The sequence below is a fragment of the Nicrophorus vespilloides genome, unplaced genomic scaffold, assembly GCF_001412225.1.
Source record: "Nicrophorus vespilloides isolate i.1.1-1 unplaced genomic scaffold, Nicve_v1.0, whole genome shotgun sequence".
Taxonomy (NCBI): Eukaryota; Metazoa; Arthropoda; class Insecta; order Coleoptera; family Silphidae; genus Nicrophorus; species Nicrophorus vespilloides.
Genome location: NW_017099940.1, coordinates 90,461 through 106,339, shown reverse-complemented (window position 1 = coordinate 106,339; position 15,879 = coordinate 90,461). Strand labels below are relative to the sequence as shown.

The window sequence follows — 15,879 nt, the reverse complement described above, 5'->3', positions numbered from 1 at the left end:
CGAATATATAACTTAAATATTGACTTTATTTATGAATGTTTCAAATTAATAACAACAAATATTTATAATATTCATAAACCAGTTAACATTTTATTTCTTCAACTTTTTCTTTTTAATATTTTTTTCTTTATTCGACTTGTTTTTCCTTTTCACTTTAATTTCTTGTTCTTCCTCACTGACAGCTTCAATTTCTTCATCGTCGACGTCATTATCATTACTTTCAGATATTTCAACCACTTTACTCGCATCGGTAACTTCCGCATTCAGCACAACACTCATGCAAGTGAATCTGCATTCAGCGCTGTGAGTCGTCATTTCGTTCAATTCTTTATCCCAAACAATGATTTTACCATCACTAGATGCAGATACAATGAAATCCTCAATAACAGCAAGACATTTTACCCTCGCGCTGTGAGCTTCATGAATCTCTATTTCATCTGATTCAACATCCACAACACCAATACTTCCATTCTCATATCCAACAATCAATTTTTCTCCAAGCCAATCACAGCACACAACTCTTGACTTGTTTTCTATGGACTTGATGAGGCCTCCACTTTCTAAACTCCAAATGTATATCATTGTTGATCCAGTCAGTAAGAATGATTCATAATTTGGACAAAACTTAATAAGGTTCAGAGTCCTTGCATCTTTGCATTTGCTGTTCAAATTGATAATGTATGCTGTTCTTCCCTTTACCAAATTCCATGTTTTCAGGATACCATCAGCTCCTAGTGTTAAAGCTAATTTGTTAGATTGATGAACTGCTATGTCAACAACTGCAACATCCCTATGTGCCTTCTCCCATAATTTTTCCAATTGCCAACTGCCTACTCTCACTATACCCAGCGAGCCATCCTGACATCCACTTAATAAATGACTGCATTTGTTTGTGAATTGTAAACATGTTATTGTGGAGCTGTGGTGGTTTAATGTTGACTGCTCTCTTCTAGTTTTTAAATTATATATAATTATATGATCATCAGTTCCACCTGAAGCCAATATTCCTTTGTTGTAAGACACACATCTAACACTGCCAGAGTGACTGTGTGTTGCAAAACTTTGAGTTAATTCATTTGCCTAAAATAATAACAAATTTAGATAAAATAATTAATAAAATAATACAAAAAACATACCTTTTTATCGTAGAAAAATCCAAGAACGAATTGTTCATAAGTACCCAAAATTATTTCGAAAGTCGACTTATTTTCCATGTTTACAAATATAACACATGTCCTTTACTAACCTAACATTTGTGCCTTTTAACAAGCAAACGATAAGCAGCATGGCCAACGCGACAAAAATAATATTTAATACAAAATAAATTGTATTATTAAATAATAGTATAATTAATAGTATCAAGTATATTCCTAAGAGTAAATGAAATAATTCAATGTAAAAAATATGTATTTAATACGTGTTTTTACTATTGTATTTCAAATTTTGGAGCGATTTGAATCTCCCGCCACGGATAGAGTAGGAAGTGTAATTTTGGGGAAGCACACCAAACTTCATTCAGTTGTGAATTGACAAGCGTTCGGCGGCGCCCCCTCCTTTCTTTCTTTTCATTCCCAGTCGTCAAACATGGTGAGTTTCGGAGTTGAATTTTCTTCTCTTTTTTTCTAAATAATCCTAAAATTTAAAGAATTATTGAAATTCTATTTGTTATTATGAATATATGTGAATCACAATTAAAGCAATATTTTCTTTTTAGGGTATCGATATTAACCATAAACATGACCGTAAGGTTAGGCGCACAGAGCCTAGAAGTCAGGATATCTATCTTAGACTTCTCGTAAAAGTAAGTACTGCAAATTATATATTTCCAACAAATTATTGCTAAACGCACTGTAAAATCTTTGTTTACATCGACGAAAATGCGTGTGTTTACTGTATATGTAACAAGTGTGTTGTTATTTCTAGTTGTACAGATATATGGCTCGTCGTACATCCTCCAAGTTCAACAAGATCATCTTGAATCGCTTGTTTATGAGCAGAACCAACAAGCCACCAATCTCTGTGGCCAGAATCGCACGTTCCATGAAGAAGCCAGGACGTGAAGGTTTGACCGCTGTTATTGTTGGTTCAGTCACTGACGATCGTAGAATGTGGAAATTGCCCAAACTTTCTGTCTGTGCTCTCCGTGTTACTGACAAAGCTCGTGCCAGGATTTTGAAAGCTGGTAAGTACTCTTTCAAAATAATTGAAACAATAGTTTTCACAAGTTGTATCACACAACAACATCTAAGATTGCTATAACAAATAGTTTATTCATAATTTTTTAAACTGTGCAAATATTAAAATTGCTTAGAAATTTAGTCTTTCTATGATTAAGATTATGATCTACATATACACAATCTTAATGCTAATTAAATGCAATTTAAATCACGTTTTAAATAATATATGTTTGTTTCAGGTGGTGAAGTTTTAACTTTTGACCAATTGGCTCTTCGTGCCCCAACTGGCACCAAGACTGTCTTGCTCCAAGGAAGACGTAACGCTCGTGAAGCTTGCAAGCACTTTGGACCAGCCCCAGGAGTTCCACGTTCCCACACTAAGCCATTCGTCAGGTCCAAGGGACGTAAATTCGAAAGGGCCCGTGGCCGCAGGCGTTCATGCGGTTACAAGAAGTAGATTGTCCATTGTGTTATTTCTATTTAATAATTGTGTAATCGCATTTTTTCAATAATAAAATTTAGTGGTTACAAATTTCGCAAGTTTTTTCATTTTCACTTAATCTTCACTTAATACTATAGAAAGTAAAAGGAAATGCATAGAAATTTAATTGCTTTTTATGTTATTTATTTGTATGTGAAACGGAATCGTTTTCCTTCAATTGGTCTCGTTTACTAACATGAGGATTGTTGCAAACATAAAAACGGTATGGTTTGCTTGCCCATAATGTACCAGCTGATGCAATTCCTATTCTACTGGTTGATATCATTTTAGTTACATTATATTGATCATCCTCTAACCAAAATGTTTTATCTGTATCCAAATTCAGCATATTACAATTGGTTTTGTTAATATTCATAGCTGTACATAGCTTGGATGGTCCGTTTCCAATTTCAGTATCTTTCAATTTCTTGGAAACACTTTTTCTACCACCTAAAAACTATGAATGTAAACAACAGTTTTACCATAATTATTAACCAACTTGCATTGCCTTAGCTTTAACATTTCCTCTGCACCAACAATAGGTTCAATTGCTCTTATTAGCACTGCAGCTCCAGGTTCTGCACTAGAAATGTTAAAACAATAATACATTCCATAAGTCATGTATACATAAGATGTGCCAGCCTCCATGTACATAGGTTCATTTCCTTTTGTTCTCCTGTTGAATTTGATTTGATTACAACAACTTTTAATTAAACAAAGAGTAATATAATTACCTTCCCATGTAAGATTTTGAAGCCTTATCCTCACCTCCAGGATAACATTCAGTTTCAACAATCCTACCCTTCAATATTTCTCCATTATCCAATTTACGGACCAACATTTTACCCAGCAAGGATATAGCCAAATCCTTACAACTCACATTGAAGAAAGTCTGCTTCAATTTTGCAGGCATTATTGAATAAACTTGCTGTTATTCACTTATTCATTTTCATACAATCCAAAGTAGTTGATCATCAAATATACGTTTCAATAACCAAACATTTTTGTCTATTTCAAAAATGGTAACACTGTGCGAAAATAATTTAAATGGGAAAATTTTATAGTAAATTTATTAAATTCAATTAGTTTAAAAAGATCATTTATAATATTACATGATGATAAATATAATTTAATAAAATGTTAATCAGTCTCTTTCAATTTATGTTTACTAACATGAGGATTTTGATAAATATAAAATCTGTATGGTTTATTAACTTCTGTAACTTTAGCTGAGGGTGCAGCAATCCTACTTGTAGCAACCATAATTGGTATGTTGAAACTATCGTCTTCCACCCAGAAAGTCTTGTCTGTGGCCAGATTTAGCATATTGCAATTCATTTTGTTGATGTCCATTGCAGTGCATAGCATTGTTGGTCCATTTGCAATTTCAGTTTCTTTACTTATCTTGGATTTCTTTCTATCTAAAATTATGAATACTATTATTTTTGAATGTATGCATTACTAGTTACTTTCTATTTCTGCGTGTCATCATTCCCTTAACTCCAACAATGGGTTCAATAGCTCTTATTACTACAACACCATTTGGATCATTACTTGATATGTTCAACCAAAACAGTCCATAAGACACGCAGACCAATGATGTCCCAGGCTTGATGGGTTCATTGTTTTCTTTTCTAAATGTATCAAATCATTACTAATGTAATTTTAATAATAAATTTTACATACTGGTTTGAGAAGATGTCTTGAGAACTAGGGTAAGATTCAATTTCCACTATTCTACCTTTTAAGGTTTCACCAGTATCTAGTTGCCGAACTAATATTTTACCAAGTAGACTTATTGCCAATTCCTTTGAACTTACATTATAAAACGATTGCCCTAATCGTTTCGTCATTATGTTTAGTATTTACTTATAAAATAAGAAATATCAATATTTATGCTTGGTAATAAAATTATAACAAATAAAATATAAAAATTATTAATTGTAAAATAACACACAACATTAATTTACACAATTCTCATCTTGTTTTATTACAAAACCTACAATGTTTAAAACACTAACAAAACAATATTTGTTAATGTAGTCCTAAATTTTCAATACAATAATAAAACATTTTATTTTTCTTACGAGAGATGGTAGCACTTAATTTAGTTGAATTTCGGTTGAGAATTCATTATTATGTTTAAATTATATTGAAATCAGATATATTTTATAACAAATATTAAGCTTATATAATATAGTTAATTTATTGGATAGTTATAGGGTATAATATAGTCAATGTACTATATAGTTTCAATACTATTTTTGATAGCGTTGTACTTGTTGCTGAATGTTTGTCGATATATTTGTAAACTTCTTTATCGGCGGCATTTAAACGGTTTTGTGTTGTGACGTTTTGCTGTTTTAACGGTCGTTGTAGTTGAGCAAAATCAAGTTTGTCGTCAAAAGAAAAATTTAAAATATTGTTTTAAGTGGACAATATTTTAGTGTGTCAAATAAAATTTACAAATTACTCTACAGTATTCTATAATATACACAAGAAAAAATTGTTTGGTGGCATTGCTGAAGTAAAAATCGTTGGAGAATGGTAAAAAACCGCAAAGATTTGACGCCGAGACGAGGGATCAGAGGAACAGCCGTAAAATCAAGAGTTAGTGCCGGTGCTAACATCAGGGTTGTTGTCAGAGTTAGGCCACAAAATGCCAAAGAGACTGGAGAAAATTTCAGGACGGTCGTCAAAGTTTCGGACGAGCAAATGCTCATGTTTGATCCTGAAGAGGACTCGACGCCGTTCTTTTATCACGGCGTTCAGCAGAAGGGAAGAGATCTGCTCAAGAAACCTCACAAGAACATGAAGTTTCTGTTCGACAGGGTTTTCCCACCCATTGCAAACAATGAGGAGGTTTTTGTGCATAGCACCAAAGATTTAATTGAGACTTTAATGGATGGATGCAACTGTTCTGTTTTTGTTTATGGTGCAACTGGGGCTGGCAAAACCCACACCATGTTAGGACATAATGGAGCACCAGGAATAACTTATCTAACAATGAGGGAGTTGTTCCATCAGAAGCAGGAGCTGACGACTGAGAGAGATTTTGAGTTAGCTGTAAGCTATTTAGAGGTTTATAATGAAAATGTGCAAGACTTGCTGCAGCCAAAAGGTTCTCCACTGCATCTCAGGGAAGACAGTAAATTGGGTGTAATGGTAGCTGGAATAACATTGAAAAGAATAGAAAACCCTGAAGATCTTTTTGAATTATTGGAAAAGGGAAATAAAAATCGAACACAACATCCTACAGATGCAAATGCAGAGAGTAGCAGGTCTCATGCTGTGTTTCAAGTGTACATTCGTATGAAAGTGAAGCAGACTGGGCAGACTAGGCTAGCAAAATTAAGTATGATAGATTTGGCAGGTAGTGAAAGAGGAGCTGCTACTGGTTGTAAAGGGGCTAGATTCACTGAAGGTGCTAACATCAACAAGAGCTTATTGGCTTTAGGTAATTGCATCAATAGTTTGGCTGATGGCCAAAGACATGTGCCATACAGAGATTCTAAATTGACAAGATTACTTAAGGACAGTTTGGGTGGGAATTGTCATACTGTTATGATTGCCAATGTATCACCTTCATCTATGAGCTTTGAAGACACTTACAACACATTGAAATATGCGACCAGAGCAAAGAAAATTAAATCTAATGTAAAGAAGAATGTAGTCAATAATGAATTAAATGCAAGCCATTACATCAAAGTAATTGAGGAATTGAATAAGGAAATATTGCAACTTAAGGAGGCAGCAGCCAGTTCAGAAACTGCCTGCACAAAATGCAAAAATAATGACAAACCAATGAAACAAGTATGTTTATTTCACATTAAATATTTTTTAAATTTAACTAATTTTGCTTAACTTTTAGGAGGTAGAGGTAGTGGATAGTTCAGAAATGCCTACCAAACTTAAGACATTATTTGATGAATACATTATGAATCAGGAGAGATATCAAAAATTGCATTCCAATCACGCCACTCTAGATTACAGATTGAATCTTAAAGATGAAACAAACAGTAGATTGAGTGACTTTTGCGTTGATTCTAGAGAGAAGGAAAAGGGTCACAAGAAGCTGGTGCATACAATAGAAACACTGAAGAAGCAAAATAATGCGCTCGTTTACGACCTTGACTCTTTGGAAAAGACGATTGCCAGAATTGAGGAGGAGATTCAGAATTTAGTGGAGGCAGCTCCTGACTTGAAAATGCAGGCAGAGCTGGAACAGTGTAAAGTAGATAATATGAAAATGAAGTATCAGGTAAACTTGTATTTATTTTTAACGATTAACAAGTACATAAAATAATTGCAATAATTTGTACTCATGCGAATTATATTGTAGTATCAAGAATTGCAAGGTATCAATAAATTACAATCGGTCGAGCTGAACACCAGAGGAGCTCTTATGGAGAATATGGGCAGTCTGCTGCAACCGTGGTATTACATTCTCGATGGACATAACATGATGACGGACGATATGCGAAAGAAGTATACAGATCTGCGCGGTCGATTGCAGGGGGAATGCAATGTGACCTTTGATGACGCCGATTCTGGACTGAGTACATCTTCGTCATCATCGAATATAACAACCGTGGAAAAGGATCTAAGACCGTTGAAGAGAAAGCTATCGGAGGACATGGACTCTACGTTTATCTTAGGCTCATCGACAAACAGTAAAAACGCTGCGGATTATATGTTATCTAAAGGTGGGATTTTACAATCATCTTTGTCTGTATTAGCTGTAGAGATATTCCATAATGCATTCTCGAGCATAACATCCTTAAGAAAGACGTGATTATCGTATTTATTATTAAACTGTATTGTATATATACATATAACTAATGCATTAAAGTGCCTGTAAACTGATCTGCATGTGCTGTACTGTTTTATTTATTTCTGTTTTGTTTTTAGTCTGCGAACCGTCTCCCGCGAAGAAACTGGCAAAGTCTGCGAAATTGACTTCACAAATTGTACTGAAGGAGAACAGGCCACTAGTTCGAAAGGCTGTTGGTACCATGGGAACCGCCTCCAGATTCCCAGGTGCCCTGTCGAGTATCACCTGTAAAACAACCAACAAATATACGTCCAAACATTTGCTGGCCAAACAAAAGTAACACAACATCATCATAGACAGATGCACTTTATTTCGCTTATCGAAATTATATAATTTCAGATGAGAACGTATACCGTACGAGACGGGAAATAAAGCAATAGTCCGAAGAAGATGAAGCACAGCCAGTGCTTGTTCGCAACCAATGTACATATACTAATTATTTATCTATTTATAACTCAAGTACTTCAGTATTGTTGCGCCCAAAATTAAGGTGCGAATCACTTCCGGTAGCCTCGATCGTTCTATCATCGCAATTACAAAAATTCCGATCATTATGAACACGCCGAAACTGTTGAAGATTTATTTGTGATACGCTAGCGGACTGTACTGCACCGGTATCGGTAGCTAACTGGATGCGACAAAGTCATAGTGCGTTCCTGCTATTCGGATTAGACTAACCAACTAATCGTTTTCTTCCATTTTCTTTTAGTATAGATTCACAAATTGTTATCAAATTGTCGGTCGGTTGAAGATCTATTCGGGTTGATTACGTAATTGTATCTTTGCATTGTGCGTTTCTCCATGAGTTACGTTCGTAAACTCGCACGCTGCTGCTTTGGTTAATGAAACACTAAGAACTTTGGTTTATTATTTTAATGATATATGTGTGCTTTGTTTATATTTTAATTATTTTACTACAGTGTGCAACTAATTATATAAATATATATTATAAATTTTTATTTTCAAACAAATTAATATACCTATATGTATTTTATATGAATCGCAATTAAAGAATAAGTACAGTTTCAGTAATGCAAACGTCTTTTTGTTCTTTTAGTCTAAATTAGTTACAAATGTTGCAATTATTTCTTACAATTGTAAATTGAAAAGTGAGAAATATTGGAAAGAACAAAATTTCATTGATTGAATTTAGAGTATTATCGATGTCTTAATTGTTTATATTTTTATGTTGCGTTATAGATTTCAATAGGACTAAAAAAAAACAATAACATTTCTATCGAAATCAGAACGTAACTTGCAATTTTTGAAACGCAATTTGTCGTTTGACTAATTGAAACTTGCATAAATGTTATCGGCGTTCAGTTGATGCGCAATTTGTAAAATACAAAAGGCATTTGTTTTATATTATTCTGTGCAAATTTGAATATTGAGATAGATATTCCAAAAAATAATATAGCAATAATATGAAAAAAATTAAATTAACAATGAATTAAAGTTATAAATAATGAAAGTATAGATTTCAAAATGAATTATTCTTTTTTAAATTCTCATAGTTTATAGACTTTTTAATGAAATGGATATTTTAAACAATGCATTAAGTCATCATAGAGAGAGAGTTGTAAAAGCTATTGTTTTTTTTGGGAAAGTCATAATAACTGAGAATAACCTAATAATAATTGAAACGTAAATGAATCACAAGTATAAAGGTTAAAACGTAATTTATTGATCGATTTATCCATTTAACATGTCGTTGAAACACTGTCGTAGCCGACCAATTTATTATCATTTATAGGTCTAACATTTTCCTCTTAATTATTACATATCATATTTCACGTATCCATCAAATATACAAACGAATACTTGTTCGTGATTATTTGGAATAACTTTTGGAATATTCCGAAGGACGATTAACAGCCTTCTTCAGCTCCTAAATATTTGGGCAGGATCATAAAACTTAGATAAAGAAACTGTTGTATTTTCCACAAGGTCAAAACTGTTTTCATTTACTCCCACGCAGACCCTTTTTGAAATGGATACATTTTTGTATTATATGATTTAGCCTTAGTTGGAGGGAAGGAAGATATCTAAAGTAAACAATTTACTCGGTCATTATGCTAGAAATGTTAGAAAACAATTAAATTGCAATTGAACATAGTTTTAATTGACATTAAATGATTTATTTGTCTAAAATCCTCCATATGGAACAATTTTATAAAAAGAAAGATTGAAAAATCAACTGTAACTTTAATATATTGAATTTAATTTATCCGTACAAACAAGCGACGAGTAAAGTTAAACAACGTATCTTGTGGATAGTAATTTGCATGGGTGATAGATAATATTTAGCATATTGAAACAAACATAATTATTCTTAATAATGAATCGATTTTTGTTCAATTGAACTTAGGTCCTTTATAAATAATTTACTGTTAAATCACTTATCATATGAACGTGACATATTTCATTTGGAATAACGTAAATATTGCAATACTAATTGATGTAAACTGGTTAGAAACGTAATTTCTTGATAGTTTTGATTATTCAACACTTTCTAAAAGGGTAATCTTTACGAAAATGACGCAAAAGCAATTTTCGAATTGCTTGCAATCCAGGGGATAACAACAAATATTTGTGGAACCTGCATAAATGTTATCGTTGCAGTTCGATGCGCAATTTGGGTTGTTTGTAAAACAAGAGTAGGATTTTAATTAGTATGCAAAAATTTTAAGGACATGATTTGGTGGTGGAGGAAGAGGAGTATTGTGGACAGGAATGAAGTACGTGTACGTGCTACGTTTTCGATCATGCGCTTTGATAGATACGCGTTGTCAAACATATTGTAAAGCCACAGCCACATGAACCGCTTTCTCCACTGCTGCTGGCGCTTACTTTTGACACACAACTCCAAACTATCGGACGTGTCACTTTTTTAGTGTTTTCATTTTCACTTATTATTTGCAACAAAACCCCTTCAGCAAAAACCAACAGAGAAGATGGCTTCTATGCAAAGGATGCGTTTCGCCAACGAGAAGGCCATGAAGAACGTGTTGAACCGCGGAAACGTACCCAAAACAACGGTAAGTCACACACTCTGTGCCATATTGTATCTTCTAGAGTTAACGCTCTCCAATTATCAAATAGAACAACGCCTGATAACAGCTTCACAGCTCTGCTTGCATTCACCACTATTGCTCAATCTAATTATGTTTGTTTTAGAAACCGGAGAAGGAAAACTACCCAGTGGGACCATGGCTGTTGGCCCTCTTCATCTTCGTCGTCTGCGGCTCTGCAGTCTTCCAAATTATCCAGTCCATCAGAATGGCATAAATATGGAAACAACAGATAAACCACCACCCCTCATTTTTTGCGTTTCACAATATGCCACATTGCTGGATGAAAATTAGACTTTAAGTACCAACATTGCTCATATTGTCTCAATGTGGAATATTATTATTTGATTTTCGTTTGTTGCAATATTATATATGAATATATTTTTTTTATTTTTATTTTTCTCTTCGTTGTTCTCCTGATATGCAAATACCAACAAATCAGTCTTTATTTACACTGAACCATCTTACAACATTACACACATGGCTGCATTTATCTGCGTCACAGAGTCCGGATTTTGTACCATTCCACAATTTTATTTATGTAAAAAGTAATTTTAATAAGTTAATAATAATAATAAAATGAAAACATAATTTCTCTTGTCTCCTTTCTTTACTCCTTCCTGTACTTTACATTGAGAGTTACATAAACTATCTATTTCACGGTGATTTAATCTGATGGAACTTTCCATTTTGTGAATAGAAAGCTTTACAAATTAACCTGTTGATGAGAATACCGATCAATCTGGAGAGGTCAGAGGTGCATATTACGTACTAGTTACGAGATCAATATCTCATTGAGACCCCAAATTTATCCATTTATATTTATTATTAGACATTTTCATATAATGTTTGGTATAAGAAAATACTTGTTGCTTTGAATTTATCTTACGCATAAGTATTTGCATTCAAAACAACCTAAATTGTAGCTTCAGAAGTTTAGAAAAAAATTCGATTTTTTTTTAACAATAGTCGCTGGAAATAATGATTTGAACTTATCATACGATAAGATACTACAGTTTTGTACATGCTGGCTCTCTGATTACACTTAACAATGATGTTTATTCAACTAATAGATGCAGGACAAACTTATTAAAAAAATTAATGTTTCATTAACGTTCAATTATTGACACTTTTGAGTAGAAACTCCGAACTTGCGTAAATGACTATAAAATGTTTGAAATTAATTTGATGTTTAATTTGTATACATCTTATGTTAAAAACATAGAAAATAATTAAGTTCTGCATTTGTGTATTGTTTATTGCTCTGTTGATGATGGATTAGTAAACATAATTAGTAAATATTGAAGGATTATTCTCTGAATCAATATTAATTTTATTTGTTTTATTTATAGGGTTTTATTAATACTTAACGAATAATAATTGAGTATTTAATTAATACTTGATCAAGTTACTGAATTAAACAAAAAGTATGTGAAAAATGAATAAAATTTGTATATAGAAAAAGATGATAAAGATTAACTTAATAATATTATGATTAATATAATAATAACAATAGGAAAATGCCACTATCTCTTGGGTGGTTTTAATAACAGTGAATATAAAGATATTTAATTATAATATATTCGGGCCGCTCTCAATAATATCTAATCTAATATTTGCATTATTAACATTTCCATTATTTCCCATGAAACTATTCAGATTGATCGCGGTGGTAACGAAGCATTCATCATGAATTCGCAATTCGTGGAGCAGGTGAAATATGTCGGAATCCAGGAACAAAGTCTAACTTACTATCTTTCAGATATACACCATAATGTACATTCAGCACACCAAGAATTGGCACAAAGTCCAACCGGAAGTCGGGAATTACAAGTGGCTGAGCGAGAAAAGGCCGACGATCACGTGGATGTCCAGCAAAGATGAGTACATAATACGGCATGAATTGAAGAAGGTATTACAAAAAAATAAATTAATGAAATTATTTTTATTGAATGATGATACATTTCAGTTGGAGGATGATCAGAAGGTGAAGGTGATTAATCAACTGCTGAAATGGATCGAGATGGATCCGAACATCTCCAGTTTAAAAGTGCCGGAGAAATGCATCAAATTGTTGAACGTAGCTGCGAACAACGAGGCCGTAAAGACGGCCAACATTTCTAGGATTGCGAGTTTCCGAAACAGTTTCAGACGCACCATTTTACCAAATAAAGTCAGCCCGATGAAAGTTGATTTGAACCGTATTGCAAACCATCCGAGAACTGTAACATTCAACGATAAACCTACTATCTACAGTATCCACTGCTAACAGCGGTTAACAATGTGGGATAAGCAATGTTGATCATAAGAAAGTTTATGAACATATATTAGCCATCTTCGAATAATTAACAAAAAATAACTTTAAATTAATCAAATATTAATTGACTACTATTTAATATTTTATTATAAAATATTGATAATTATTAAAAATATTACAAAGATTCCGTCTTTATTAGTTATGTCTACAAATATTATTAATTTGCTTTGATCTAGTCGCATCATTTTTAACATTAAATATAAGCAATATACTAATATGTATATATTACACATACAGTGGAACCTCGCTTAACGAACACCTCGCATAACGAGCAAAATGAATTGTAAGAAAAATGACTCGCTAAAGAGCTATGTTTCGCATAACGACTACATCATTTTTTACAATTGTTTCACTATACGAGTAAAAATCCGGAAATTTTGGAACGGATTAAACTCGTTAATTAAATTAAATTCGTAAAACGAGACCTTTGTCTCTTGCTATATTTTTGAAACTTTAACTATATACGATATTTATTTATTTTAGCTTCTATTTTAAATAATAGTTTTAGATTCAATTAGATACAAACTTTTTAATAAAAAATACAATAAAATAATTTTTAAATTGAAATTTACGTGAAGTGTTTCTGTTGGCGGCACTTAAAGAATTTTGAGATGAACGAAAACAGGCTGGTAAACATAATAGTAACATAATATGTCTGGTACGTCTGGTATTTGAAACATACATGCGTTTTTTGCAGTGTTGTGAGTTGTGATCAGGTTATGATGTTTATACTCGATTATTAGTGAACATAAACTAAGGAAAAATGCCTAAGGAACAATATCGAGAGGCGGATGTTGCCCGAAAAATGTAAATTGAATTTTGGTGTTAAATTGCTAGACAATTCAATGTGAATTTTTTTGTAGATCCCATGTAAGTTTTGGGGTGGAAAGTGCAGAGAGTATGCAGCAGCAGGCCCATCTGCATGTAGTCGCCAAGAATTTGTATAACCAGGATGTACAAAGGAGTCCCATTCCGTATGGTGTCTTGGACAAACGATTGGTAAATTAATAGCAATATATTCAGTGTCAATAACTAGTATTTAATTATATTATTTTAGGGAACGAATGCTCAAGACTCCCCATGTCAAACCTGTAATAAGAACTTGAACGAATGTGTTGGTCACTTTGGTTATATAGATTTGGAATTACCAGTTTTTCATGTAGGTTACTTCAAGAGTATTATAACAATCTTGCAATGTATTTGCAAAAGATGTGGGCAATTGCTGTTGAATGAAACTGATAAAGCCTCATTTAGGAACAAATTGAACAATCCCCATCTAAGTTACATGACTAAAAAAGTGATACGGAAGAAGATCATTGATAAATGCAAGAAAATCAACAAATGTTTGAGATGTAAGGATATCAATGGTGTTATTAAGAAATTGACTGCAAGTAAAACTGGAACTGGCGGAGGTGTATTGAAAATTGTTCACGAGAAATTTCGTAATAAGAAGGATACGGATCCTGCTGTTGTAGGACAAATGGCTGAATTCAAAGCTGCGATTGAAGCGAATCCCGATCTTCAATCGGCAATTTCTGTTAAAACGTTTTTACAGATTTTAACGCCCATCGATGTTCTCAAGCTTTTTGAAAGAATACCAGAACATGATATTCCATTACTAGCTATGGATTCTAAGAGGTATTATCGAGAGATTTGTATTTACTTGATAGTTTATAATTATTTTGATTTTAGATCACAACCGAAAGATTTAATTTATACAAGAATGTTGGTTCCTCCAGTCTGCATTAGGCCGTCTGCTGCTTCTGATATGAAAGCCGGAACGTAAGTAATTATTGTTTTTTTTAGTTTAAATTAATATTAAATGAAATGTGCAATTTTAGAAACGAAGATGATTTGACTATGAAGCAATCTGAAATCATTTTCATAAATGATGTTATAAAGAAACATAAATTATCTGGGGCTACAGTAAACATGTACCAAGAAGGATGGGATTTTTTGCAACTTCAAACAGCTCTTTACATTAACAGTGAATTATCAGGAGTTCCATTATCTATGATGGTTAGAAACTGTTGCTATTTTTTTAGATTGTTAGTATTAATAATCGTATTTTTAGCCGAAGAAACCGGGTCGCGGTTTAGTTCAAAGATTGAAAGGAAAGCAGGGTCGATTCAGAGGAAATCTTTCTGGAAAACGTGTCGACTTTTCATCGCGTACCGTAATTTCTCCAGATCCTAACTTGGAAATTGATCAGGTAATAGATAGACGTGAACTGAATAAACCGATGGAATTTTAATTATTTACTTGCTAGGTCGGAGTCCCGTGTCACGTCGCTAAAATATTAACATTTCCCGAGAGAGTTACATATGCTAATATAAATTTAATGAAGAGATTGGTTATGAACGGGCCGGACGTTTGGCCTGGCGCGAATTATGTACAGCAGAAAGGATGGGCTTTTAAGAAGTACTTGAAGTATGGCAATAGGGAGAAATTGGCCCAAGAGTTGAGAGTGAGATGATTGATCTGTTATTAAGTCGAGCGCTTGTATTTAATTAAAAACGGATTTGTTACAGTTCGGCGATTTGATTGAAAGACACTTGCATAATGATGATATCGTTTTGTTCAACCGTCAACCTAGTCTACATAAGCTCTCAATTATGGCGCATAGAGCAAAGATTCACAACAACAGGACCTTCAGGCATGACATGACATTAATTCGAATTTATTCGCTCTAATTACGATGTTCACTTTAGGTTCAACGAGTGCGTGTGCAATCCATACAATGCTGATTTTGATGGAGATGAAATGAATTTGCATTTACCCCAAACGGAGGAGGCTAAAGCCGAAGCTTTAATATTGATGGGGGTGCGTATTTAGTTGTTTGAGATGCAACTGTATTTATTAAAACTTAATTTGATTACAGAACAAAAGCAATTTGGTAACACCAAGGAACGGAGAACTTCTTATTGCCGCAACTCAGGATTTTTTAACTGGTGCTTATTTGATAACAAAAAAAGATACTTTTTTTGATTTTATGCATG

At 33.1% G+C, this 15,879-nt stretch overlaps 8 protein-coding genes across 9 annotated transcripts in view; 5 read left to right on the top strand and 3 right to left on the bottom strand.

Annotated features, from left to right (window-relative positions):
• Positions 1-102: 102 nt before the first annotated feature.
• LOC108566212 (p21-activated protein kinase-interacting protein 1-like) lies at positions 103-1,252 on the bottom strand (the record flags this gene model as incomplete). The annotated part of the gene is made up of 2 exons (XM_017925999.1): positions 1,137-1,252; positions 103-1,080 (listed from the first exon to the last, which is right to left on the bottom strand). Coding segments are annotated over exons 1-2 (1,056 nt in total), but the record flags the coding sequence as incomplete, so codon positions are not given.
• A 262-nt stretch (positions 1,253-1,514) lies between these two features.
• On the top strand, positions 1,515-2,712 carry LOC108566210 (60S ribosomal protein L18). Its single transcript, XM_017925997.1, has 4 exons — positions 1,515-1,587; positions 1,715-1,801; positions 1,924-2,182; positions 2,417-2,712. The coding sequence occupies exons 1-4, from the start codon at positions 1,585-1,587 to the stop codon at positions 2,632-2,634; spliced, it is 567 nt and encodes a 188-aa protein (XP_017781486.1). The 5' UTR covers positions 1,515-1,584; the 3' UTR covers positions 2,635-2,712.
• Positions 2,713-2,723: 11 nt separating this feature from the next.
• On the bottom strand, positions 2,724-3,674 carry LOC108566209 (DNA-3-methyladenine glycosylase-like). Its single transcript, XM_017925995.1, has 3 exons — positions 3,393-3,674; positions 3,162-3,334; positions 2,724-3,108 (listed from the first exon to the last, which is right to left on the bottom strand). The coding sequence occupies exons 1-3, from the start codon at positions 3,569-3,571 to the stop codon at positions 2,798-2,800; spliced, it is 663 nt and encodes a 220-aa protein (XP_017781484.1). The 5' UTR covers positions 3,572-3,674; the 3' UTR covers positions 2,724-2,797.
• Positions 3,675-3,886: 212 nt separating this feature from the next.
• Positions 3,887-12,940, top strand: LOC108566225. Of its 2 annotated transcripts, none has more exons than XM_017926019.1 (3): positions 3,887-3,926; positions 12,326-12,475; positions 12,533-12,940. In XM_017926019.1, exons 2-3 carry the CDS (start codon positions 12,338-12,340, stop codon positions 12,830-12,832), a joined length of 438 nt encoding a protein of 145 aa, XP_017781508.1. In that variant the 5' UTR covers positions 3,887-3,926; positions 12,326-12,337; the 3' UTR covers positions 12,833-12,940. The 2 variants fall into 2 exon arrangements, with proteins under 2 accessions (XP_017781508.1, XP_017781507.1); XM_017926018.1 differs by lacking the exon at positions 3,887-3,926 and adding an exon at positions 12,107-12,276.
• Positions 4,124-4,511, bottom strand: LOC108566206 (DNA-3-methyladenine glycosylase-like). Its single transcript, XM_017925992.1, has 2 exons — positions 4,345-4,511; positions 4,124-4,292 (listed from the first exon to the last, which is right to left on the bottom strand). The coding sequence occupies exons 1-2, from the start codon at positions 4,509-4,511 to the stop codon at positions 4,124-4,126; spliced, it is 336 nt and encodes a 111-aa protein (XP_017781481.1).
• LOC108566223 (kinesin-like protein KIF18A) lies at positions 4,970-8,412 on the top strand. Its single transcript, XM_017926017.1, has 5 exons — positions 4,970-6,471; positions 6,530-6,919; positions 7,001-7,364; positions 7,570-7,768; positions 7,832-8,412. Exons 1-5 carry the CDS (start codon positions 5,203-5,205, stop codon positions 7,833-7,835), a joined length of 2,226 nt encoding a protein of 741 aa, XP_017781506.1. The 5' UTR covers positions 4,970-5,202; the 3' UTR covers positions 7,836-8,412.
• LOC108566226 (stress-associated endoplasmic reticulum protein 2) lies at positions 10,296-10,959 on the top strand. Its single transcript, XM_017926020.1, has 2 exons — positions 10,296-10,530; positions 10,670-10,959. Exons 1-2 carry the CDS (start codon positions 10,447-10,449, stop codon positions 10,778-10,780), a joined length of 195 nt encoding a protein of 64 aa, XP_017781509.1. The 5' UTR covers positions 10,296-10,446; the 3' UTR covers positions 10,781-10,959.
• A 532-nt stretch (positions 12,941-13,472) lies between the features above and the next one.
• The window catches only part of LOC108566229 (DNA-directed RNA polymerase III subunit RPC1), a gene marked incomplete in the record, with an annotated part of 5,367 nt that continues 2,960 nt past the window's right edge, over positions 13,473-15,879 (top strand). The window contains 10 exon segments of the mRNA XM_017926025.1: positions 13,473-13,687; positions 13,744-13,879; positions 13,938-14,518; positions 14,573-14,662; positions 14,722-14,899; positions 14,955-15,092; positions 15,150-15,347; positions 15,412-15,536; positions 15,592-15,703; positions 15,762-15,879. Of these exon segments, the coding sequence (XP_017781514.1) occupies positions 13,644-13,687; positions 13,744-13,879; positions 13,938-14,518; positions 14,573-14,662; positions 14,722-14,899; positions 14,955-15,092; positions 15,150-15,347; positions 15,412-15,536; positions 15,592-15,703; positions 15,762-15,879 (1,720 nt within the window).